General features: G+C 42.7%; 2 protein-coding genes across 3 annotated transcripts; both read left to right on the top strand.

Moving 5' to 3' along the window:
* Positions 1-458: 458 nt before the first annotated feature.
* On the top strand, positions 459-13803 carry LOC115782170 (ovochymase-2). Its single transcript, XM_030732219.1, has 16 exons — positions 459-721; positions 813-910; positions 1484-1581; positions 1690-1862; positions 2115-2210; positions 2290-2453; positions 2675-2876; positions 4116-4145; positions 4229-4319; positions 4708-4841; positions 6087-6230; positions 7316-7440; positions 7528-7621; positions 7724-7855; positions 8790-8870; positions 13045-13803. The coding sequence occupies exons 1-16, from the start codon at positions 637-639 to the stop codon at positions 13131-13133; spliced, it is 1836 nt and encodes a 611-aa protein (XP_030588079.1). The 5' UTR covers positions 459-636; the 3' UTR covers positions 13134-13803.
* Positions 13804-16207: 2404 nt separating this feature from the next.
* On the top strand, positions 16208-24782 carry cyb5r2 (cytochrome b5 reductase 2). 2 transcript variants are annotated; one of them, XM_030732257.1, is made up of 9 exons: positions 16208-16325; positions 16487-16633; positions 16842-16914; positions 17398-17504; positions 18015-18144; positions 18340-18423; positions 18552-18637; positions 18764-18863; positions 22749-24782. In XM_030732257.1, the coding sequence occupies exons 1-9, from the start codon at positions 16311-16313 to the stop codon at positions 22919-22921; spliced, it is 915 nt and encodes a 304-aa protein (XP_030588117.1). In that variant the 5' UTR covers positions 16208-16310; the 3' UTR covers positions 22922-24782. The 2 variants fall into 2 exon arrangements, with proteins under 2 accessions (XP_030588117.1, XP_030588118.1); XM_030732258.1 differs by lacking the exon at positions 16208-16325 and having other exon boundaries at positions 16491-16633; positions 16842-16910; positions 17348-17504.
* Positions 24783-24862: the final 80 nt, after the last annotated feature.

Below are 24862 nucleotides of genomic sequence, written 5' to 3'. Positions count from 1 at the left end.
GTTAAAAACTTCATGTGGCTCCTTTTTGTCATCTCAAAGTGATGAATGTGGTAAGGCCTCAGCTTCCCGTATCTCATAAAGGGTTGCCTCAAAGGTCAGATTGTTTGGTATTTCCAAGCTTTCACAATGAGGCTCTTTGACCAAGCGAGGCAGTAAGTGCTGCGAGCCTAACACAAGAAAGCCAACATCTCTGAAAATTAAATGCTTGTGCGGATTTTAAACGATGTAACATTTTTCTGTATCTCAGATGAAGCAGGAGACCCACTCACAGAGGCAGCAGCTTTGAAAGGTTGGAAGATTTAATCATTTCATTTCTCAGCTGCTCACAAAGGCTGTGCAACAGTAACTGTGCTCCTTCGGTCCTCTGTCTGTGTTTTATGGCTGTTTCTCCCCCTTGGAGGTTTTATAGCTGCTGCCCTGTTTTTGAGGTAGCAGTAACACTCAGGACACCACACCACAGCTTGACCGTGAGATGACAAACACTTTCACCACATTCCTGCAGCTCATTTTGCTGTGAAGTGTGAACTCACCAGTCACCCTCACCCCCAGCCTTTACTGGTTTGGTCGTGAGTGTGCGCTCACGTCACACCAGTCCTTATAAACGTTTTTATCTGCGCAGTGTGAGACCCTTTCTTCATGTGTGGGTTAGTGATGAGGACCACTGCCGCTCTGCTCGCCCTCTGTGTTTGGGTGAACTCTGGGATCCATGCTCCTCAAACAGGTAAGCAACAGGTGTGTTCATGTCTTAAAATGACACAAAGCTGAAGGGAAATGTTTTCAGGGGCCTGAGAAGTGTTGATCCTTTCTGTTAGGTTCAAAATGTGGTGTGCCGCAAGTGTGGAACCCAATGGTTTCCTCTCTGAGGGTGGTAGGAGGGACTGAAGCCATATATGGATCGCACCCGTGGCTGGTCAGTCATTTACAGTTCTATTTTCAGAGTTCTTCTTTTAGCTTAGCTGCTACGCTGACTGATGCTTCTGCTCATCTTTAAAGATGCTTATCAGCAGTTGTTGGAGTTCTGCTTGTTCGTCCCTGACAGTTATCACCGCCCATGCAGGCTAACCACTTCTTCTATTCTCCACAGAGATAAGACGGCTGCTCATGCTGGTATTTCCTGAGTGTCACAGGAAGACAGTGATGGGAGTAACTCTCTAAACTATGAAGAACCACGAAAAGAATTCATGGAATTGTGTGAATAAATTACTTAGTTGCTCAATTTAATATAAAAACCTTCAGTCACTGCCACATCCTGGCAATTTGAGTTACAGTAACTATACTTTGTTTGCTCATTTGCAACATTTACACATTTGCTGCACTTTGCATAAATGTTGCATTTATGGGTCATTTTTAAGGAATAGGCCGGCATAGCAAAAGAAAAGGGTGAACCAGCCTCTCACTGTAACATTTTGTATTGATAGGGTGGTGATACGTGTTTATGCGCTGCAGGCTCGGCTAAATATTCTAACCAGTCATCTGTGCTCAGGTGTCCCTGCAGAATCGGGGCTCTCATTTCTGTGGAGGATCCGTCTTGAGTGACCGCTGGATACTGAGCGCTGCACACTGCTTCACGTCTTTGTCCAAGTACAAAGTGCTATGTTGCTGACATTACTTGTAGCTGAGTGTTGCAGTATTGAATGAACATTTTATGTAGCGGGGATTAAATACCTAAACATTTAATTTTCTTTCTAGAGAGTTTCTCAGTGGTGTGAGAGTCCACGTGGGAGAGTTTGACCTGAGAGTGCGTGATGAGGAGGAGCAGGTCTTTCTGGTGAAGTCTGTCTCGGTCCATGAGAAGTACAACCACGCTTTGCCGATGGACTATGACATCGCTCTGATAGAGCTGGATCAACGCATTCAGATGGGCAAGTTTCTATTCTGATTAGTGTAACGATGGTTCACACTGATCACTGCGGTGGCCCTAAACTGTGAATTTTAACAACAGAAGAATATCTTTTGTCTCAGCTCTTTCTATCAAAATATGATAAAGTTTTATAGATTTTTATCCCCTTAAGGTTGACATATTTGGGCGAAATCGCAACGGGGCTCCGCGAGCATCAAGTTGTGCCACCATGGAGCAAACCTTTTAACCTGACCTCATGTGACCTTTCCATCAGGAGCTCGCGTCCAGCCGATATGTCTGCCTCTACCCAATGAGAGCATCCCTCCTCAGGCCACCTGCATCACGGCTGGATGGGGCAGGATAAAGGAAAGTATGTTTTCTGATTTATAAATATGGTTAAAGTAATCAGGAGCTTTTTATCTATTCAAATCTATGTAACTGTTTCCTAGGGGGGCGTCTTCCTGTGGTTCTGAGAGAGGTGCGCTTGGATTTGGTGGATCAAACCAAATGTAAATACGTCCTCCAAACTCTGAACCGGAGACCAGCCCGGCCTCAGCCAACCGTCACAGTCCTGTGTGCCGGGCCAGAGAGAGGAGGGAGAGACGCCTGTCAGGTAGAAAAAAACTTTTAATGCATATAACCCCCCACCACATACACACACACACGCACGCACACACACCCTATTTAGAGCACAATTCAACCTGAAAGCAGTGACGCTTTACTGGTGTTTGGGAGCTGTGAATCACTCATTCTGTGCCACTGAGCTTTAAATCATTTGTGTGTGTGTGTGTGTGTTGACTCATTCGTTGACCCACAACTTCATCCTCTGTCCAGGGAGACTCAGGAGGTCCTCTGGTGTGTCAGGCGGGGTCAGAAGGCTGTCACTGGGTGGTGCTGGGCGTGACTTCCTGGGGTAAAGGATGTGGTAGGAGCTGGGGAAACAACAGCAGCCGTCCCCCTTCCAAAAGAGGTTCTCCGGGGATTTTTACTGACGTCAGGCTGCTGCTGCCTTGGATCAAGCGCACACTGAGAGAAGGTAGGCTTTGATGAGGGTGGTGATTGTGGGTTTAATTGTTGTTAACTCCTATTTATTGAGTGTCAATCGAGTTTATGTGGCACGTGGTGTATCAAATGATAACCATGTGTGGAGGTAATGACACAAAGTGACTATTACATCAGGAAGTCCCCAATCCAGCTTAGAACTTCTGATTGTCACTTTAAAGCAGTTGTGGACTCAGTATTTTACTCAGGGACGTCCTCATGAAGCCTCCACCCACATATCCAGGTGTTGAGCAACCTGTTTTCCCAACCTTTAATATGCTGCCAGCCCGTCCTGACATGAAATAATAGACGAGGGTGTAAACGGTGTCTGTTTACTGAAATACCAGTGATAAAGAAGGTGAAGGTAAAAGATCGCTTTTTTTCCCTCAGCAGCAAAAGCTGTTGGATTAAAATGAGGCCTTAAAAATCAAACCTTTATGTGTGATCCATTTTAATAAGCAGAGTTCTCTGCAAAGGTCGAGACCTCGTTTCTTTATATTGTGACTTGTGGTCCTGAGAAATGTTTCTCCAGGCTTCAGTCTTTTCAGCCCAGTCCTTGTATCTGACCATTTTCAGAGGAAGGCTACTGAACACTGACCTATGAGTGAGTCCAGCATCAGAAAGACACCTGATTCAAACCACACGTGTGTCTGCACATAATTCAATTCAGTTTTATTTATACAGCACCAAATCACAACAACAGTAACCTCAAAGCGCTTCATATTGTAGGTAAAGACCCTACAATAATTAGAGAAAACCCAAAAGTCCAAACGACCCCCTATGAGCAGCACTTGGCAATTTGAAGAAATGAGGGGTGGCTCAGGACTTTTGCACAGTACTGTCTGCACACATGACATACAGTGCAGTGCAGGAAAGCCTCATCTGTGTGTTATTGCTGTTTGGCTGATTGCTCCTGCAGTGATGCACAAACACGAGCAACAGATTGCTCTCTGCAGTTCGTTTAACAGCTGCTGCTGTTATTAATATTTAACATGATCATCTTTAAAGCTGTTGCTTCTCCAGTTGGAGCCACTTTGTGGATCCCCACAAAGACAACTTTTGAGACTGAGCTTTATTAAAGTCTTTTAATCCAGTGCTGCCATCATGGTTAGAACAGATCTTTATTATTACTAGTTTTATTATTATGAAAAGACGCAGTTGCAAAAATAAGTCTCTGGAGTTTTAAAGATTTTCTAATTATATTGGTGATGTTCTTCTTTTTTTTTTTTTCCAGCCGAGCAGCAGCGAACAGCGGTTTTATCGAGTGAGTTATTTTTCCACTTAGCAACTCTCATTCATCTATATTTCATGGGGTGCTCATGCTTCTTTGATGATTGTGTGTCTCAGGACTCTGCAGTGTGACAGACGGGCCTGTGTCTGACATTAACGGGGTGATCAAAAATCCCAGGCTCCCTGCTGGTCACTATGACAACAACCAGTGAGTGACACCAGCCGTGGCTGCGCGGTCAGAAGAAGGCTGGAGCAACTTATATTTGACACCATCCATGTGCATACATAGAAAGCATGGCAGCGAGCACAACAGCAGGTCCTGGCTCAGAACAGCGTCAGTGACAACACGTCTGATATTGACTAATTCAGATACAGACTGAAAGGACGAGCTGGGGTGGAGGTGGGTTGTAAAGCAGCTTGGAGATGTGCAGCATGTAGTCAGGCTAAAGCAGCTTAAATAGCGTGCTCTACAGTTGATCTGCTGGGACCGCCTAAACGAACACCGTGCTCCATGAGACAACTTATAGCTCAGGATTGTATGGATGTGGAGAAGGAAAACACAGCGCCCTGGATGAATTGTCTGTGCTTCTTTACAGGTTGTGTTTGTGGAGTATCAGGGTTCCTCCAGGTTATAGTATTCTGTTGGAGTTTGATCACTTTGACTTGGAGAACGACTCACGCTGTCAGTACGACCGGCTCACCGTTTCAGTGGGAAGCCAGAGGCCTGTAGGTGAGTTTCAAACGGCATCATTTCAGCTGACACTGCACTGAGCCTAACCTCAACAACAACCATTACTTGGTATATTGTGGGAATCACACCATCTAACAATACTGTCATATGTAGTATATCACTGTATGTGCAACATTTTCAGTCAATTTAACCCGCCTAATACCTGATTTACTTTCTTCTTCTGTCCACATTTTCCCCGTGTGAGTTTCTTTGCTCTTCATTTCACCTTCTTTCATTTAACATGAGCCACCGTGGGGCTCATGAAGTAATGACTCTAGTAACTCTTACTTAAACGCCTATTAGAGTGATTGTTAAATGTCGTCTTTATGGGGGAAAGAGTTAAGATACTGTAAGAGAAAGCAACCCAACATTACCACCTTATACTGTATACATATCCCCTACTAAAGCTGCATCAGAGCCACCCGGGACCTCGATGGCTGTGTTAAAGGACCAGTTAAACACTTCTAAAAATATATTTATTGGTTTCTTTAAAAGAGAAGAATGCAGGATTTATATGTCTGGACTTCACACTGAAGTGCCTGTAACGGAGCGGGTCCATCCCCACAGACTCACATGTTAAAATACCTCTTTTAACCGCATTAGAAAGCACATTTACAGCAAGATGCAAAAAAACTATTTGTGATCGTGTCCCCTTTTATAACAACTCAATGTGGGTGAATATTTTTATGCCTAATCTGTTTGCGGGGAAGGTGAGGCTTAAAATTAGAGTCATAGCCACACTGAGTGACACGTGAGGACACGGGCAGCTGAAGCTCACGGCGCTCTGCTACGCCTCAGCTTTGCTGATGAACTTGCTGTGCTGCTACGTGGTCCCAACCTAAGGGGAAAAAACATGATGAAGGCTAAAACACCAAAAATGAGGCTTCAAACTACAGAAGAGTGGCATCATGGAGGATGTAGTTGGCCTATATAGCTTATACTGGATAATTCTTCTAATTCTTTTAACCTGTGCATGAACAACTGTAAATATAAGCAAGGCTCTAGAATGACACCCAGCTGCACTCACTATGTGTGGCTCTTGTTCAGAGTACACGTAACCACTGCTCAGAACACCTTTTTTTTCCATTTCTGAACCCACAAACATGACATTGATGCCCATCTCTCAGCACATTTGTAAGTACAAACAGTGTCTCCCATCCTAAACTGAGCCTTTAAACTGCCGACTAACTGAGCCAAAGGTTATGTGTAGATTTAAATTGGTCTTCCTGCATCTTTGTGTTACAGGGATATTCTGTGGAAGTGTCCCACCCAGTGCAGTTCTTCTAAATAATTCCCAGAATGCCACGCTTCTCTTCTCCTCTGATATTAGCAGAACAGGAAGCGGCTTTGTAATTAGGCATCATGCGGTCAAAAGGCCCTCTCATCCTGGTAGGAAATAGAGCATACACTGCAAATGTACACAAGCACAGTATGTGATACCAGATTATGCACAGTACAGCTGGCAGAGTGACACACACACACGCATGCAATGCATACTCAGCTCATACACAGATTTAGCCTGTGCTGTGTCTGTGGGTTGTGGTTCTTGTAGTGCCCAGCAAGTTATGCAGGTGGATGCTGACACAGTAACACATAATAAATCAACTGAAGACAAACTGAAGACATGCTATAGGTTTAAAAACTGCTGCTAATAATGTGTATCTGTCACGAGTGTGTAGATGAGTGTGTTCAAATGAGTTAAACTTAAGGGACTGTCTAATAATGTGCATTTGTAGATAATACTGCTCAAAGAAGTTCTATCACTGATCATTTTAAATATGATCAATCTGTCTTTATTATGTACCACAGGCCTTCAAGGTGGCTGTAATTAAACCTCTGCTTAAAAAGCCATCACTGACCCAGCTGTCTTAGCTAATTATAGGCCAATCTCCAACCTTCCTTTTCTCTCAAAGATCCTTGAAAGAGTAGTTGTAAAACAGCTAACTGATCATCTGCAGAGGAACGGTTTATTTGAAGAGTTTCAGTCAGGTTTCAGAATTCATCACAGTACAGAAACAGCATTAGTGAAGGTTACCAATGATCTTCTTACAGCCTCTGACAGTGGACTCATCTCTGTACTTGTCCTGTTGGACCTCAGTGCAGCTTTGATACTGTTGACCATAACATTTTATTACAGAGATTAGAGCATACTATAGGTATTAAAGGTACTGCACTGCAGTGGTTTGAATCATATTTATCTAATAGACTCCAATTTGTTCATGTAAATGGGGAGTCTTCTTCACACACTAAGGTTAATTATGGAGTTCCACAGGGTTCTGTGCTAGGACCAATTCTATTTACATTATACATGCTTCTCTTAGGCAGTATTATTAGAAAGCACTGCATCAATTTTCATTGTAATGCAAATGATGATGATGGTGTGTGTGTGTGTGTGTGTGTGTGTGTGTGTGTGTGTGTGTGTGTGTGTGTGTGTGTGTGTGTGTGTGTGTGTGTGCACACGTGCGCATGCTCAGGATGTGGGGCACTTGTTCTGGTTGAGGATAACGCTTCTATACACACCCCGAATCACCCACAGTCCTACAGTAATAATTGTGTCCTTCGCTGGGTAATCCACGCTCCACTGGGTCATGTAGTTAAGGTGATGTACACACGTCTACCTGACATTCTTCATAACGTCTCATTAACACGTGTTTGAGAAATAACCGTCTGATTACTATATTTTCAGTTGGAGTTTGCTGATTTTGACCTGGAGGAGTCGGACAGATGCTTGTATGATTCTCTCACTGTCCTGGGAGATGTTGAAGGAGCAGAGGAGATAGGTAGGATGGATATGGTGAATGGCATCAAATCAGAATCCATCTTTTCACACCTGTCTTCCTGATTATCTTCCCTGTGTGCCTCTGTGACATCGTTTTGTTTAGCCCTGCTGTGTGGTGGCAGCATCCCTCCTCCTGTCCTGTCCTACAGCAGCATCATGGTGCTTCAGTTTACGTCAGACAGCAGCATCACTCACAGGGGCTTCAGGGCTACGCTAACATTCATCAGCACTGCAGGTATGCCCGCTGTGTGTGCGTTTCACACCGATGAGTAAATACTAACTTACCAAAAATCTGTTGATGTGGGTTTAATGAATTAGTGATGATTAAAATTGGGTGAGTTGTAGGCCCAAACGTTACACAAGAAATAAGAGAGAATTATTCATGTTCATAACATGACCTGATATTTTCTTCATTTAATAATGTAGGTGTGTATTCATATATAAATAAGACCTTTAAAATGTCAAAAAACTGATAAACAGCAGCGTGCATGATGTAATGGCTTCCTTTGTTACTTTTACTGCTTGTTTTTGCTTATTACACTTGTATATTACTTTTTGCCTACACACCTGATTTACCTGTCACTAAACCAAATAAAAGACCTATACCTAATATCAAGCAGTTCTGGCAGGTCACAGCTCAGCTAATATCCTTCTATACATCAATTTGGATGTCAAGAGATCTTAGTTTTCTTAACAAAAAGAGATGCTCTGTATTCAGGGACCAGTTTAGTTTGTTATCCAGGTGTAAACCTGGATATTTATATTGATATTTATATTTTGTTACCACCTCTATGTCCACCCCACAAACTTTCACAGGCTGGAGAGGGGGTCTTAATCTTTGGGGGTGTTCAGTATGAGGTGTTTTTGTGACTCCAGTCACTGATGGTTAAGATAATAAGACCCCTATATTCAGATTCCTGTCCAGAGTTGCTACACTCTGCAAGCTGCTTTGCAACCCACCTCCCACCCTTTCATGCTATGTCAGATTTAATCAACTGTCATATTTTTGTCCACCAATGCCACCAAACATTACTTCACATGGAAATGTTAATCTCCTTTAAGCCATAGTGCTCCAGCTGTAACTGGCATAAAGTTACAAATCGTAAAACCTGTGAAGGTAATAATTACCCATGAAAGTATGATACAACCCTATTTGCATTTTCCTGCAGACCTTCATTATCAGAAGAGAACAGATGTTGAGGATCTGCCAGATGTTTTGACAGCTAATCGGGAACGTATGACGTCTTATGGTTGGTAGTTTGCTTCATCTTTGTTGTTGTCAATGTGTTCTTTTATTTATTAAAAAGTAAAGGACAGCGACGGTGGCTGGTCTGCCCCTGCTGTTCAGGAGTCCCTGAGCGAGGTATTAAGTATTCAGCTGCTGCAGTGGAACTGCTCGTTGGTCAGCAGTGCAGTGAGTGAATGAATGAATGAATGAATGGTGTTTGCCAGCACCAAGTAGCAAGCTTATCCAGCAGTGGTGTTATGGGCCCATCAAAGCTGTGTCAGTGGTATTTAGAATAGCAGTAAGACATGTAACACTGGTGTCACAGCTAAAAGTGTGAGGAGCACTCAACAGCATGTAGAAAGAAACACTGTTCACCTTTAAACATTATCAGCTTTATTCATTTGTCAAGTGCAGTATTACAGTCTTCCTGTAAGGCTGAGGCAGCTGAGCCATTTTTAAACCTTTGTAACAGATTAAATTCTTCTGTTTTTGTGGAAATGAAACATTGTAGCTCATGCTGTTCCAAAAAGGATACAGAGATGCCATTCAGTCTGTGGCTGCATATTTTGGGGGGGGTGTGTCTCACTTCTTCCACTGAGCGAACACAGCGTAGAGCCGTGAGCGTTTTCTGTGAGCTGCTTTAGATTAAATCTAGTAAGTGGATGCAAAATATCAGTTTTCAGAGTCCAGCCCACAAATCTTGGTGTAATGGATGCTGTGAGAACAAAGAGACACGTGCGCTCATCTTAAACAGGACATATGGGAGTCATTCGATAGAGTTTCCTGGGTTCAGTGCATTGCACAGAGACAGCGTCCCTCAGCAGGCTGCCCCTGATGAAAACAGGTGGATACACCTGTGTGTTTTCTTTAAAAACCCCGTCACCGCTCTCACTCCTCACTGATTTCTTATTCATTTTACATCCTTTCAAATTAGGACTCGGGTTTGGTTCGAACCTGGTGGGTTTCTGTATCGTTTGTTTAAAGTGAAAACATTTTCCTGTTTCATTATTCTTGGCTTTAGATTCCTGCTGCTCCGTTTCCTGCGACCTCTCCAGCAGACTCTTCCTGCTCTGCCGTCTGTTTTTCATCACCTCTTTTCTGTCTCTCGGCACTCTGGCTCTAAACTCGTTATCTTTGTGTGTCTCCAGGGTTAACCCTCACCACACCCGGTACCTTTGAGACCATGATGTTGCTTTGTTGTGGCTTTTTCCCCAACTGTACCTCTGAGAAAGTGGAGGCTCCACCCAGTTTCAAAGCTAGGGAACATTAAATGAGTCATAATGACTGCAGGCATCAGGTGTGGTGAGGAAAGAAAGTTACATGTACACTATAACATATCCTGTGGCTGGGAGTGTGCAGTATTTACATAAAAATAAGTGCTTTCTTGCCTCTTGCCTGTTTATGCCCTTATGTCGCATGGATTCTTCTTAATGGCACAAATTAAAATTTTATGCCATACTTAAATCCCCAAAAAGCAGTAAGTGTAATGTTATTGATGATGCACATGAAGTAAGAGGTAAAAACTGATGATGGTTATATAGTCACATTTTCAGTGTTTCTGACCTTCAGCCTCAATTCCCAAAGTTATTTTATAACCATGACTGAAAAATATTAATGAAGAGAAGGTTTGCAAATTATTTAAATCCTGTATTTTATTTAATTCAAACACACACACACACACAGAGGGAGGAAGTGATCCATGTTGATACCAAGCGATTTTATTATTTTTTGAAACGCTCGTTTTGAGTTTGATGTCAGCGATTCAAAGAAGCTGGCGTAGGGGAAACAACAGACTGGAAAAATGGCACAAACATGTGAAGGGGTGAGACTGTGTGGGTAAATATTTAACAATTTAACATTTCCTACTAAAGATTTTAAACATCTGTGAAGGCACCATTAATGCTGAATGATATGCACAGTTTATAACAGCATCTTTTGCAGTGACGGTCTTGCTTGTTTCAGCAAGACGATGCAAATCCACGTTCTCCACTCGCTACAACAGCAGGACTCTGAGTTCTTAACAAGCATCAAAATATGAACATATGAAACCAAAACTGCATCAACAAACTGAGCATCTGTAATCCTGACACAAGAATGGGGAAATATTTTACTTCCAGTTCTCCTTCAGAGCTGCCTCAGCTCTTCATGGCAAAGATTCAACAGGCTGCTGGAAACATTCCTCAGAGATTTTGGTCCATGTCAACATGACAGCGTCACACAGTTGCTGCAGATTTGAAACACTACATAATGGATGCAGTCTCCTGTTGATTTGAGCTTTGTGACATCATCCTGCTGGAAGCAGCCATCAGGAGCTGGGAACACTGTGGTCATAAAGGGATGGATGTGGTCAGCAGCAATATTCAGGAAGACTGTGGTGTTTAAACAATGCTCAGTTGGTAAAATATCCCTCCCACACTATTACACCACCCACACCAGGCTGAACAAGGCAATGGAATTTATGGAAAACTGTGATCCAATCATCCTAATGTTGCAGCACAAATCGAGACTCAACACACCAAGCTGCGTTTTTTCAATCTTCTGTGAGCCCGTGTGAATTGTAGGCTCGGTTTCCTGTTCTTAGCAGACAGCAGTGGTACCCTGTGTGGTGTTCTGCTGCTGGGGCCTGTCTGCTTCCAGGTTTGACGTGTTGAGCGCAGAGATGCTCTTCTGCACATCTCCGCTGTAGCAAGTGGCTATTTTAGTTACTCTTGCCGTCCTATCGGCTCAAAGCAGTCTGGCCATTTTCCTCTGGAATCTGCATAATTTTTGCCGCTCACGGGATATTTTCTCTCTTTATTGGATCGTTCTCTGTAAACTCCCAGTGGATCAACAGTTTCTGAAATACTCAGACCAGCCCGTCTGGCACCAACAACCAACTTGTTCTTCCTTATTCTGGTGTTCGGCTTGAACTCCAGCAGGCCAGTTTGACCATGTCTATATGCCTAAATATACTGAGTTGCTGCCATGTGATTGGCTGATTAGATATTTGTGTTAATGAGCAGCTGAAGAGGTGTACTTAACAAAGTGGCCATTGACTTTAAATGATTTGTACATCATTGTGTTCTGTTTTTGACATATTGTGTTGTATTACGTGCTGCACTTTCAGCATCTCTAACTCCAGCGAGGCTCCATGATCAGCTGATCAGGTTGAAACAATATATATTCGATCCAAAAACATCCATCTTTTATTTCTTTCAGCTTCACAGAGACGCGCGGTTCAATTTTAGTTCGGCTGAAACAAGAAAAAGTAAAAATGTTGTAAACTGCACGCACACACTGAATCCAAATACATTATTATAATTAGATTAGGCTTCAGGGCTCTCTCTTCTACCAGACTGTATTCAGTATAACATTGTCACATACTGAGTGAAGATTGTGCCTAATTTCACTGTGATTTTTAGTTAACCTCCACCAACATTGTTTAATTTGACCTTTGACATAAACAGTGAGTCAAACTTTCTACACACGAGTTTTGGTTCGGATGTCATCAGAAGACTGCGTGACTGTGTGGGCACAGGGCGCCATCTAGTGACACATTATAGGAAATGAAAGTAAAGCGGTGGAAAAATGACTAAAACACTGTTTATGATTTGGCATCATTTAAATACCTTTAATATTTGCAAATGTAAATAAGCTCTAATAATTCTATTTCTTCTACATTTTGACAGGTGTTTCCAATACCTGTCCTCCACACCCACTTTTAATGCAGCGTGCTGATCATCTCAAACAGAACTGTATTTAGTGGTCATTGCAGGAGAGTCACAGTGTATTTCCTGCTTTTACTTTTTTAAACATATCTGCTGCTTTTTTTATAATCTATTTTAGGAGATAAATCTTATTTAAGTTCATACTTGCTGTGTGTTTAAACTTGGCACTGACCTGCAGTGTTACTGTGACCACTGAGCAGCTGCTCTGCTGCAGCTGGAAGGGAGGAAGGATTTGTTTTGCTGGCATTTCTTGGTAACAGTGAAGGTTACTCTCTTCCTTCCCTGGAGTGAGCCAGTCACTAATCAAACCCTGTCTGTGGGGGCAACAGTGGATCCATGCGTTGATTTTAATGGATATTTAAATAATCTGAAGGGTAAGGTTTTCAGTCAGGTTATCGATCCTTCAGCTTCTTATTTTGAGATAATGACTGACTCTTTGTGCAGCGATTCTTTCATCTGTCGGCATAAATTTTGTTTTCTGTATTGCAGAAGCAGCTGTGCAGCAGTACAGGACCAGAGCTCTGCCTCACCAGGCCGATGTGGACCAGAGTGTAGATGAAGGCTACAGCGGTGAATGAACGGGGCCTGCACAGTAACCTGCTGGAAGGAGGTTACTGTGAAATCCTCCTGCCTTTCAAACTGCTTCTACTTGGGAAGGCAAACTGGACTTTTTTAGCCAGCTATCTGTTACTTGTTGCTATTTCTTAGAATACTGACAGTTGAAGCATCGTACTGGCAGCTTAGTTTATATAACTTTAGGATTTGCTGCACACCATTTTGTATTCTTGCGATTATCGTACCCTGAAATATTAAAGATGGGAAAAAATCTAATTAAATCATTTGACTTTTTGACAAGTCACTGAGTTGAACTGAATGAAATGATTGTAACACTGTAACTGTTAATGGGCACAAATAAAACTGCCTCATCATCCTAAGATTAGTGTTGTATGGATTTTTAGCAATACTGCAGAGCTACTGAGGATGACCGTGTCGGTCTGTCAACACCATTTTTGTAGAGACTAAAACATTTGAACTAATAGATCTAGAGTCACATTAAGGTTGACATTTGTGGACCTGAGTGAAATGTTAATAACATGTAAATTCATTAACACACGTTTGAATTTTAAAAACTTTGGTAGTATTCTATTTTTTTCACGTTCAACCAGCTAATCTCATACAGGCTGCAGTATGTGCACAACCCACTTCCACCCCAGCTCCATCTTTCATGCTGTATCTGACTTAATGCTATTAATCTCTAATTTGTTCTTCCAATTATAATTATTGCACATGTCAATAAATATCTTCTTTTGACTATAGTGGTCCTGACTGAGCTGTACTTAAGCACAAATTCAATGTATTCGATCATTACTGTATTCTATGGTGTACTTGTTACTTCTTTCCATTTTGTAAAAGAAACAGTTACAGTTACAGAGGTGCACCTAAACGTATTGTGAGGGTGTGCCGGGAACACGTGGCAGGGGCCCCAGTCTTCGACAGCATTTCGAGGGAGGCTGAGGATATTGAGTCTAAATGGACCATGTTCTGCATCTCCATTGTTGAGGCTGCTGCTCAGAGCTTTGGCTGCAAGGTGGTTGGTGCCTGTCATGGTGGTAACCCCCGAACCACATGGTGGTCACTGGAGGTGAAGGGAGCCATCAAGCTGAAGGAGTCGTCCTATTGGGCTTGGTTAGCCTGTGGGACTCTGGAGGCAGCTGATGGGTGGCAGGCCAAGTGGAACGTGGCTCAGGTGGTGGCCGAAGTAAAAACTCAGGTGTGGGAAGAGTTTGGTGAGTTCATGGAAAAAGACTTTCAGACGGCCTTTAGGCGATTCTGGCAGACTGTCAGGCGACTCAGGAGGGGAAAGTGGTGTTCTACTCACACAGTCTATACTGCGGGTGGGGTGCTGCTGACTTCAACTGAGGCTATAGTCAGGCAGTGGAAGGAATAACCCTCCTTAATCCCACTAACACACCTTCTGTAGCGGAAGCAGAGTCCGGAGATGACCCACCCATCAATGGGGGTGAGGTCACTGAGGTGGTTAAACAACTCCTTGGTGGCAGGGCCCCTGGGGTGGACGAGAGTCGCCCTGAGTTCCTGAAGACTCTGGATGTTGTAGGGCTGTCTTGGTGTCTTGGTTGACACACCTCTGCAACATCGCATGAAGATCTGGGGCCTTGCCACTGGATTGGCAGACCGGGGTGGTCCCCACCTTCAAGAAAGGGAGACCGGAGGGTGTGCTCCAACTATTTGGGGATCACACTCCTCAGCCTCCCCTGGTAAGGTCTATGCCAGGGTGCTGGAAAGGAGGGTCCGCCCATTAGTTGAACCTCAGATTCAAGAGGAACAATCCGGTTTTCATCCTGGTTGTGGAACACTGTACAAGCTCTTCATCCTCTCAAGGATATTCGAGTGTGTGTGGGAGTTTGCCCATCCAGTGCTTTGTGGACTTGGAGAAGGCATTCGACTGCGTCCCTCGGGGTATCCTGTGGGGTGTGCTGCAGGAGTATGGGGTGTCTGGTCATTCAGTCTCTGTACACCTGCAGCCAGAGCTCGGTCCCTACTGCTGGCAAAAAGTGGGACTCATTTCCTGTGGGTGTTGGACTTCTCCAGGGCTGACCTTTGTCACCGATTCTGCTCATAACGGTTATGGACAGAATTTCTCGGCATAGCCAGGTGGTGGAAGGGTTCTGCCTTGGTGGCTTCAGAATCTCCTCTCTGCTCTTTGCAGATGATGCGGTCCTGTTGGCTACATCAGGTGGTGGACAGAGAGAGGTCTGGGTTTCTCTGCTTAGGCTGCTGCCCCCGTGACCCAGGCCCAGATAAGCAGAAGAAAACCAGGTGCAGCACTGAAATATTGTTTTTTTGTTTGCTTTATGAATATGCATTCAGTGATGATAATGATATGGTATTGTAAGAGTTCCAGTGGCTTTTTTTGGATTGAGTACTTTTACTTTTTGCTGTTCTTCGAGCACGTATGCTTTACATATACTTTTGAATGGGTCACATATTTACTGCAGGGCTTTGATGTGTAGCAGAGCATTGCTCATTATGGTATTCCTACTTTCACTTAAGTAAAGATTCATATTTAGCACACTTTTTCATTCAAAAATATCCCAAAACATGCTTTTCTCTCTCGGTTCTTTAACCCTAATTAAGTTGCATTTATTAAGATGCTGTTTAGACTTATTTGTGTTTTTCTTGCCTTTCCACATGTGGAACACTTTGTACTTTATTCACTGCAGCAAAACAATGCTCAAGTTTTTATTGAAAAAACTTCTAGTGATGGTTCACAGCCACTTTGTAAGACCGTCCTCACAGTTAAAGGTTATTGGTTAACTCAAGGACACAATGTAGCGCCTGCTGAAACCATTACCAATGGTTATGTTTAAATTGTGTAAAAAATCAGTTATACCTATCCATTCACAAGTTTATTAATTTTAGAAATGCATGAAATGAATAAAGTATTTTCTCTCCCTGTGGAGAGAAGTGAAGGTGTTTGTTATATAATCTGCCGCCTGTGTCCCCTCCCCTCTATCAGTGGGGTGATTTCAAAGCTCTGCTCCTCACTGTCTGAATCCCACCTTTGTACCATGTAGCGTCATGATCAAATCTGTCTTCCCATTGGTGCGTCGGGCCCTGTCTCACCTTTCACCCGAGTGGGAAGCCAAGCCCTGAGGGAAGGCTATCACCGCCTTAACTGTGTGGACTCTGGTCTGTGGCAGGAGGCTCTGACTGACCGGTTTGTCACGTTAAACATGGATGAGACCTTGGTGAGGAAAAAAAAAGAACTTTATCTTTTTATCTTTCTCATTTTAACTTTTTCTCTACTTTAACTGTGTCAAGAAAGTTTGAATATGAACGCACAAATTTGTATAAAACTGGATCATGATTGAGTGCACGGTGTTCACACTCTGTGGTCTTTGCCCTGCAGGTGATCCCTGCGTTGGTGGCTGTTTTCGTGGTGGTCGGGACCCTGCTCTACTTCCTGCTGGGTTCTGCAGGTGAGAGGAAGAAGAAGCTGCCCGTCACTCTCCAGGATCCTACAGTGAAATATCCTCTCCCACTTGTACACAAAGAGGTGGGCTGCACACAAAATCACACGCTTAAAGTCCAATGTGTGGTTACAACTACATTTATGGAAGATAAATAAGCATTTTTATTTAATATTACAGTGCAGATGGGAACATTGTAGCTTTTAAACGACTACAAAAAAAGATTTCCACGTTTATACTAATATTTTTACTAATATTCGGTCCATTTTCTGATGCGCCTTTGTCCTTGTGCAGGAAATCAGTCATGACACAAAGAAATTTCGGTTTGGCCTTCCATCTGGAAGTCACATCCTTGGACTGCCAGTAGGTACTGAAACGGCTCTTCTCCTTCTCGCTTCTCTTTTCTGATAAAATTCTTGCTGAAAAGCAAGCATGCAGATTTTCTTATCTGAGCAGCAGCTGCATATTATTATCTTTTAGCACACCCTTGTGCTTATGTGCATAACCAGATCGAGCTTTTAATCTAAGTAAACTGAATACTGAGAAAAATGAGAAGACAAGCGCACTTGCTGATTAGTTGAATATCAAAAATAAAACAGGTAACAAATGCGAGATATAGAACAAGTCATTTTTTTAATTTAGCATTTGCTGCATTAGAACTTCATTAGAATCTCATTAGAATGTGAAGTTGTAGTTAAGGATGAGCACTTAATGCTCGCGATAGCTCGTTGCATCCGTAGACCAGCCCTCCTTTCTTGCATCAACATTTTCCCCACCCTCCTCTTTCTCTTGAACCCGAGACCGGACCAAACCTCCTGCTCGTTTTCCCCGTCTCTGTCCTCTGTGGCAGGTCAGCACGTGTACCTGTCAGCCAAGGTGAATGGCAGCCTGGTGGTTAGAGCCTACACTCCAGTCTCCAGTGATGAGGAACAAGGACACGTTGACCTCGTGGTTAAGGTGGTTAAACTTGGTAAATCAATTATTAAGGAGTGAATTTGTGTTCTCAGCTCATCAATCAGTTGATCAGTGAGAGTCACAAATGTGTTTTTCACTTCTTATTTGCTAATAAACCCTTTTGCTACATTTGTGCGAGGCTCTGGTGCACGGGTAGTAATTGATAAAGGGCTGCGAGTTTCATTTCTGCTGTAAAATTGTGCATTTTGGAGCTTTTGGAGCATTTTGCTTGTATATGAACAATGCATCAAATTACTTTATGCTTTTAATGTGAAAGGAGTCAAATTTTCTCATTAACTAAACTTCAATAAACACTCCAACCCAGTCAGAGGACTTGTTGGAAGATCCAGATATTTTCAGTGGGTTTGTTGGGGCTCAAATTAGAGTTAAAAGTACTTTAATACTGGCTTTATGGACAGTCTACAGGTCATTTTTATTGCACTGTAGGACAAAAAGAGCATTACATAAGAAGGTGAAAATGAAAATGTCATGTCCTTTTGTAAATTCCCTCAGGTCTACTACAAGAACACCCACCCATCCTTCCCAGATGGAGGGAAGATGTCGCAGTACCTGGACAACATGACCATTGGAGACACTGTTGACTTCAGAGGACCCAATGGACTCCTGGTGTATGAGGGCAATGGTGTGGTAATAGTGTTTTTATGAAAAGAGCAGAAAATAGAGAATGAAAACGCTCAGCGGCATTTGTGTACACCACATTTACCCCTGCTGTCCCCAGCAGGAGGCGCTGTGTGACCTTTTTTGTGAGTGTGTGTGTGTGTGTGTGTGTGTGTGTGTGTGTGTGTGCTTTGGTTGAGACTTTGTGTCATCTACTCAGGTCAGTTTGCCATCCGACCGGACAAGAAGTCAGAGCCAAAGGTTCGGAAGTTTAAGCACGTGGGAATGATTGCTGGTGGAACAGGTTAGTTTTCAGATCATTTGCTACATAGTACTTTATCAGGGGAACATCACAGAGGATCTCTGCAGACAAAGAGTAAAAAGTCTGTATTTCACCTCTGAGGCTAACTCCAGTGTCTCTCACAATCTCAGGTATCACTCCTATGCTGCAGTTAATTCGCAGGATCACATCGGACCCCGCTGACAGCACCAAGTGCTCTCTCATATTCGCCAACCAGGTCAGCTGCGTGTGGTACATTGTACTGGGAAAATGTTTCCTCCTGTCACACTGTTAAAGACTATAAGTGCATATGAATGGAAAGTGCTCTGGTGATATAGCTCCTGTGGTTTCTGCTGTATGCCAGACGGAGAAAGATATCTTACTGAGGACCGAGCTGGAGGAGGTGAAGAAAAACCATCCTGACAAGCTCCAGCTGTGGTTCACACTGGACAAACCTCCACAGAGTGAGAACATTTATTCTTCTGCTGCATCAAAGCTGCACTGTCTAACATTTTCACTCCAGGGTAGATGGAGGGCGCTGTTTCACTAATTAAGAAGTAGAGTTGGAGAAAAAGAGGAATATGACAGTTTAGAGATGAGACAAATGCCACCATGATTACAATACACTGTGAAAACTATACTTCAAGGCTGTACTAATACATATTTTTATAAAACAAATAGAGCCACAAAGACCCTCCTCATCTCTACAACACATTTTAGGATCTTTCAGAATCAGAATCAGAAGGTTTTTATTGCCATATGGGTGAACAGGTTCACAGCATTAGGAAATTGCTGCGGTACTTCGTGCTTACAGAAAAAACAAATAAGTATAAAAACTATAAGACAATATACAAGTATACAAATTGCAAATATACAGAGATATTAGAGCTATAACTATAACACAATATTACAAAATTACAAAATATACAGTGCAGAGACTAATTAAAAGATAAAAGAATGTAAACTATATTCCACTAATATGTACATCAGTGCAATCAGACAGGTGCATAGACATAGGGTCATCAGCGTTTGTGGAGGGTGGTGGTAACAGTCTTAGGGTTATTGTTCATGAGTCCAACAGCAGAGGGGAAGAAACTGTTCTTATGGCGGGAGGTTCTGGTCCGTATGGACCGTAGCCTCCTGCCTGAGGGGAGAGGGTCAAAAAGTCTGTGCCCAGGGTGAGAGTGGTCGGCTGTGATCAGCATATTATTTTGATTTATAGTCTGCTGCTTTGATGTTCAGGTTTACTCTCGTTAATCATATAAATCTCACCTGGTGGCCAAAAAAGGGCCTCCTGTGACCCTGAGCTAGATGAGTATAAGACGGTTAAAGACCACCAACCACAAGACAAACATGCTAAGACCTGAATGTTTAGCATCCAAGTAACTAGAGGTGTGAATCACCAGACACCCCACGATACAATATTATCACAACGCTTCACTGACAAATCGATATTATTGTGATTTTTAACATTTTGTACAAGTTGTCACCTTTTTTCAACTGCAAATTATGTCCTCAAAGCTAAACAGTATCTGTTTTATCCAGTAAGATAAACTTATCTCACTTCAGCTATTTTTTTGCTGCAAAATGAGATTGTCAAGCATACAAAACTGTCACTAAAATCTGCCATAAATGTTGCCATAAGACGGAGTCAGTCTGCTATCAGCCTGCTGTTGGTCTGCAATTTAATGGAGCCAACTTGGCAATTAATTGCATTCTGTTTCTGATAATAAGGCAATTCACTGTGATAAATTGTCAAAAATCACATATCTGTTGCTGACATTGACAGAAATTCACATCTAATTATTACATTTGCACTCAGCTGCCTTCCTGTACTACAGGAATGTAACCAGAACACAACCAGCTGGCAGCCGGTTGAGTCGAGGCCCCTCGAGTTGTGCTCACTGACAAAGACTCATTCAGACTGATGGCAACATGTTGGCAGTCTGTCTGCATTTATGAATGAGACTGCAGTTATTTTCAAACCTTCGACAATCTCTCTGAGTGATTGCAGTCAGACTGTAACCGTTGCAGAAAGGTCGCCCTCTATCAGGCGACCCGTGCAATCGCATTGCAATCAAAAGTGGTCCTGAGTGGGCAACATCCTCAAGCTATTGGCAACTATTTAGTCACTGCAAGTTGCAATCAGTTGCAGAGTGTGAAACAATACAACACAATGCAAATTATAGATGTAAGGAGGTTGTTGTCCTACTTTTACTTGTGTAAAAGTAGCTTTCTCAAGCTGAGTGTGTCCAGCGTCACATGTTTCTCTTTTTGTTGTTGTTGAGCTGATTTAATGCAAGTTTGCTCGGCTAACGTTACCTCAGGATGGCGGTGCGTGAGATGGGGCCTCATAGTATTCCCAGAGTATTTTAATTTAATTAATAAAATATTGATATTTGGTGTTCCTGTATCGATACAATATCACCACACAAAAATCGGAATATTGTATCGATTTTTTTCCCCACCCCTACAAGTAACCAGTCACTCAAGGTAAATGAATACAGATAGTTAGACTTGAAGCTCGACTCTGATAAGAACTCTAATGCTGCCCTGTGTCTGCTGAGGCAGCGCTTCTTTTGTGTTGCAAATTGGTAGCCAGTGTTGTTTTTTGTTCAGTCACTCTCAACTGTCATGTAGTAGTACACCACTAAGGTGCCGTTTTCATTTTGAAACGGTGTCGTTTTGATGCGTTTCGGCCTTGCGTTTACACGACAACGGTGTCGTTTTGATGCGTTTCGCCCTTCTGTTTACACGACAACAGAGTGAAAACGATGTGTTTCAGAAACGGGGTCCAGAGTGGAGCGTTTCAGGTGCCGTTTACACGAAGCCGTTTTCACTGGAAACGGTGTCGTTTTGATGCGTTTCAGCCTTCCGTTTACACGATGGCGTTTCAGAAACGATCCGCGTTTACACGAGGACATGTGAAACGATGAAAACGATGTAGTTCCCATGCCAGGCCACAAGTTGGCGTTGGTTTTCTCTTTGCAAAGTTTGTTTACGCAAGACGCGCATGCGTGGAGTGACACAGTAGGTAGTGCGGCAAATTGTTCATTACTTACAAAACGGCCAATGTGAGAGGTTTTGTGTGGACCGATGATGAGGTTGGATCGCTGCTGCACACAACGCTGAATTACAAAACGGTAAAAACACAGGAAAAGCATAAGAAGCACTCGTGAATCCGCGAGTACTGTTTATCAGTTTGCGCGTGCGCGAAAAACTGGCCGTCGCAACCATAGTGCGCATGTGCGAGTCGAGCGTTTTCAAATCACCCCGGTTTCAAGTGTTTACACGAAAACGCAAGCCGGTGCATTTCTGAGACTCAGTTCAGTTCAACTCAGGTTTATTTATATTGCACCAAATCACAGCAGGTGCCTCGAGGTGCTTTACATTGTAAGGTAACGACCCTGCGATAATACAGAGAAACTCCACTGCAGTAAGCTTTTCCTCAGTGAACCATAAAACAGGTGGTTGTGTTGTTGGAATGTGTTTGTGTGGGTGTAACGTTTGTAGAGAAAGGGTTTTGCTACAAAATAACAACAAAAAAAAACTGTTGGGCCATATGTGAGTATTAGAGGCGCTCCAGGCTGACACCAAATAAAGACTCCTCGGCTGGAGGAAAATCCCTGCAGGCCGATGAGGGAGATAGCTCCAACAAGGTGTTACAGTAGCTTAGCAAACCGCTCCCGTCGCCCCTCGTATAATCCTTAAAGCGAGCTGGAATTAATGAGCCTGTTATTGTTGCATAATCTGTGTTGTGCAGACCTTTGAACGCTGCTTTTGTTTTGCCTTGTCACATCTTCATTAGCTCCACACAGAACAGAAACACATCGGCCCTTGATCATTATTTATTTGAAGAGCTCTTCATTTGCGGTGCCATTATTTGGTGGCCTTTGAAGGAGAGATGACTATCTGTTGTTGAACAAGCCTCTTCAACAAATGGCTTCATTGACACTAAAATCTTCATCTTTCCAAAACCTCAGCAGATAGCGTCATCTTTCTTTGAGTGCCTCCTGTTTCATCTTTTGATAGAGGCTGTCTTTTGGTTCGGGCCTTCCTCTCTGCCTCTGAGGCATTGAGGACAGAGGCAGATTAAAAAGGAGAGAAAGAGGAAGTGTTTAATATTTAGAAAAGAAGTAAAAAGCGGAATCAAAGGCAGGCTTCTCCGATCCATAAGCCATATACGGCTCCGCTGTACTGTTTTTGGTCCTCTGACACCACGCAGGATGAACGCTCTGTCACATTTAAATAAGCCTGTGCTGAAAAGTCAGCCTTCTAAGACTCAGGGTCTGAACTCGACACATACTGGTGAAAATCAGCTTTATGGCTCTTCTGATCTGATTCCCCAGACTGGAGCCACAGCTCAGGATTTGTGACCTACGACATGATCAAGGATCACCTCCCCGCTCCGTCCACCGACGTCCTTGTCGTCCTCTGCGGCCCGTCGCCTATGATCCAGAATGCCTGTATGCCAAACCTGGACAAACTGGGACACAGAACGGAAAACATCTTTACATACTAGCATCACATCATCCAGCTACAAAATCACCATTCTGCTGGTGATGTTCCTCCTATTCAAAACCACAAACAATATACACATACAATATCCTGAATTAAGTTATTCTGTCATTTCACAGCTTAATTCCTCAAAGTGCTGCCTAATCCATGAGCAAAGGTGCCCATAAAAAACCTCACATGTATTTGAAGGAATATACAAGCCTTCATTCAGGTTCAAATGTTTTGCTGCACACCAGCCATCACTGGAAGTGATACTGCTACGTGGTACTTCTACTCCACTACATTTTTGACAACTTTACTTACTGTACTTAATAAAACAGATTATTGCTTACAAATGTCTCAGATCGATTAAACAGGATTCCATCCATCCACCCACTTCCTGTTTATCTAATGAAATATGCAAATAATGCTGAATGAACCAGACCAGAATTATTGATGACCTATCCAAAGGTACACCCGCCTCTCGCCCTGTAACTGCTGCAATAAGCTCCAGCAAACCCCGGACCCTAAAGTGGATGATGATAATAATAATGACTCATCCATGATACCTGTAAGTATCTCAGTAATTTGAATTTACTGTTAATCATTTTGGATTGGAAACAATAAGAAAAATCATTAAAATTGTAAAAAGAAAATATACATAATAATAATAAATTGCTGTACCCCACTAGCTACAACTGTAAAAGGCTTCTTTACATGAATGCAACACTGGTAACATCTTTCATGTAACAGTGTGTCTGTCACTGGGCCTTTGCTCTAAATTGAACACTTCTGCCACATATACACATTTGTCTGACTGTACTCGTGTACTTTTGCTCTAGTAAAATTCTCATTGTTGAACTTTTACTTGTAAATGAGATGTAAAGTGTGACATAAGTACTTTTTCTGATGTAGCAGATCTGAAGCTTTCCTCCACCCCTGACAATAACTAATCTTGATGCTGTTTGGTAAAGTATGATCACAATCTCTGTAGCAAATGAGTCTTTAACTGTGGTTAAGATCATTTTATCAATAATGTGCAGTCTCCATAATGTTTGAGTCACAGTTTTTTGTAGTTTTGCATCAACTGTTTACAAATTACAGACGTTTTTATGCACAGTTCCCACTTTCACAGTCTCAACAAACAAATTTAAATAAAAAGACTCTTTTTAATACTTTGGTGAAAAAAAAACTTTGCATCCAGTTTCTGCCTGAAGTCTAGAACTCATAGACATCCCCAAATGTTTCCATTCCTCCCTTGAGTTGCTCAGCTGGACCTGTGCTGCAGCCGCCTTCAGTTGTTGCTTGTTTGTGGTTCTTTCTGCATTCAGTTTTGTATTTAATGATGGAAAAGCTGCTCTGTTGGGATCACTTGGCCATTGAGGAATATTACATTTATTTACCTTGAGAAACCCTTGGGTTGCCTTTGCAGTATACTTTGGGTCAATAGCCATTTGCACCGTGACTGTCTGATCAGTTTTGCAGCATTTTGTTTGCACCTTGTTGTAAACCCTCCGTTTCCATCCATGAAGGTGTCTCTTGATTGTAACCTTTGACAGTGACACACCTGCCTCCTCAAAGGTGTCCTTGACTTGGTTAGATGTTGTGAAGTTGTTTTTTTAACCATGGAAATAATTCTGCCATCGTTCACTTGTCTTCTATGGTCCTTCAGGCCTTTTGGTGTTGCTGAGCTGGCCAGTGGATTCATTCTCTTGTTGATTCGGACGCGTCTAAAGTTTTTGCTCTCTCTGGGTTTCCTAGCTGCCCCCTGCTTCACGTGTTGTGTTATGTGTGTGCTATGTACTGCATATGTGACGATTTAAATGCAGAGACTGAATTTCACTGCATGTATGTGTATGTGACAATAAAAAAGTTGTTCTGTTCAATTCTGAACCTTGTCGGGCCCTGTGTATAAAAATAGCTGTAATTCTCAAACAGTTTTTGTAAAAACCCTTGAATTAAAGCT

This window comes from Archocentrus centrarchus, chromosome 6, assembly GCF_007364275.1.
Source record: "Archocentrus centrarchus isolate MPI-CPG fArcCen1 chromosome 6, fArcCen1, whole genome shotgun sequence".
NCBI lineage: Eukaryota > Metazoa > Chordata > Actinopteri > Cichliformes > Cichlidae > Archocentrus > Archocentrus centrarchus.
This window is presented reverse-complemented; position numbering and strand designations above follow the sequence as displayed.

What these genes read in the sequence shown, in the direction of transcription:
- LOC115782170 (XM_030732219.1), top strand. Translation starts at nt 637, where the DNA reads ATGTGTGGGTTAGTGATGAGGACCACTGCCGCTCTGCTCGCCCTCTGT. An exon ending in ATGGGGCAGGATAAAGGAAA is followed by an intron (nt 2,211 to 2,289) that starts GTATGTTTTCTG and finishes ACTGTTTCCTAG; the next exon opens with GGGGGCGTCTTCCTGTGGTT. An exon ending in CACTGGGTCATGTAGTTAAG is followed by an intron (nt 7,441 to 7,527) that starts GTGATGTACACA and finishes CTATATTTTCAG; the next exon opens with TTGGAGTTTGCTGATTTTGA.
- cyb5r2 (XM_030732257.1), top strand. An exon ending in CCTGGTGTATGAGGGCAATG is followed by an intron (nt 18,145 to 18,339) that starts GTGTGGTAATAG and finishes TCATCTACTCAG; the next exon opens with GTCAGTTTGCCATCCGACCG. An exon ending in CTCTCATATTCGCCAACCAG is followed by an intron (nt 18,638 to 18,763) that starts GTCAGCTGCGTG and finishes GCTGTATGCCAG; the next exon opens with ACGGAGAAAGATATCTTACT.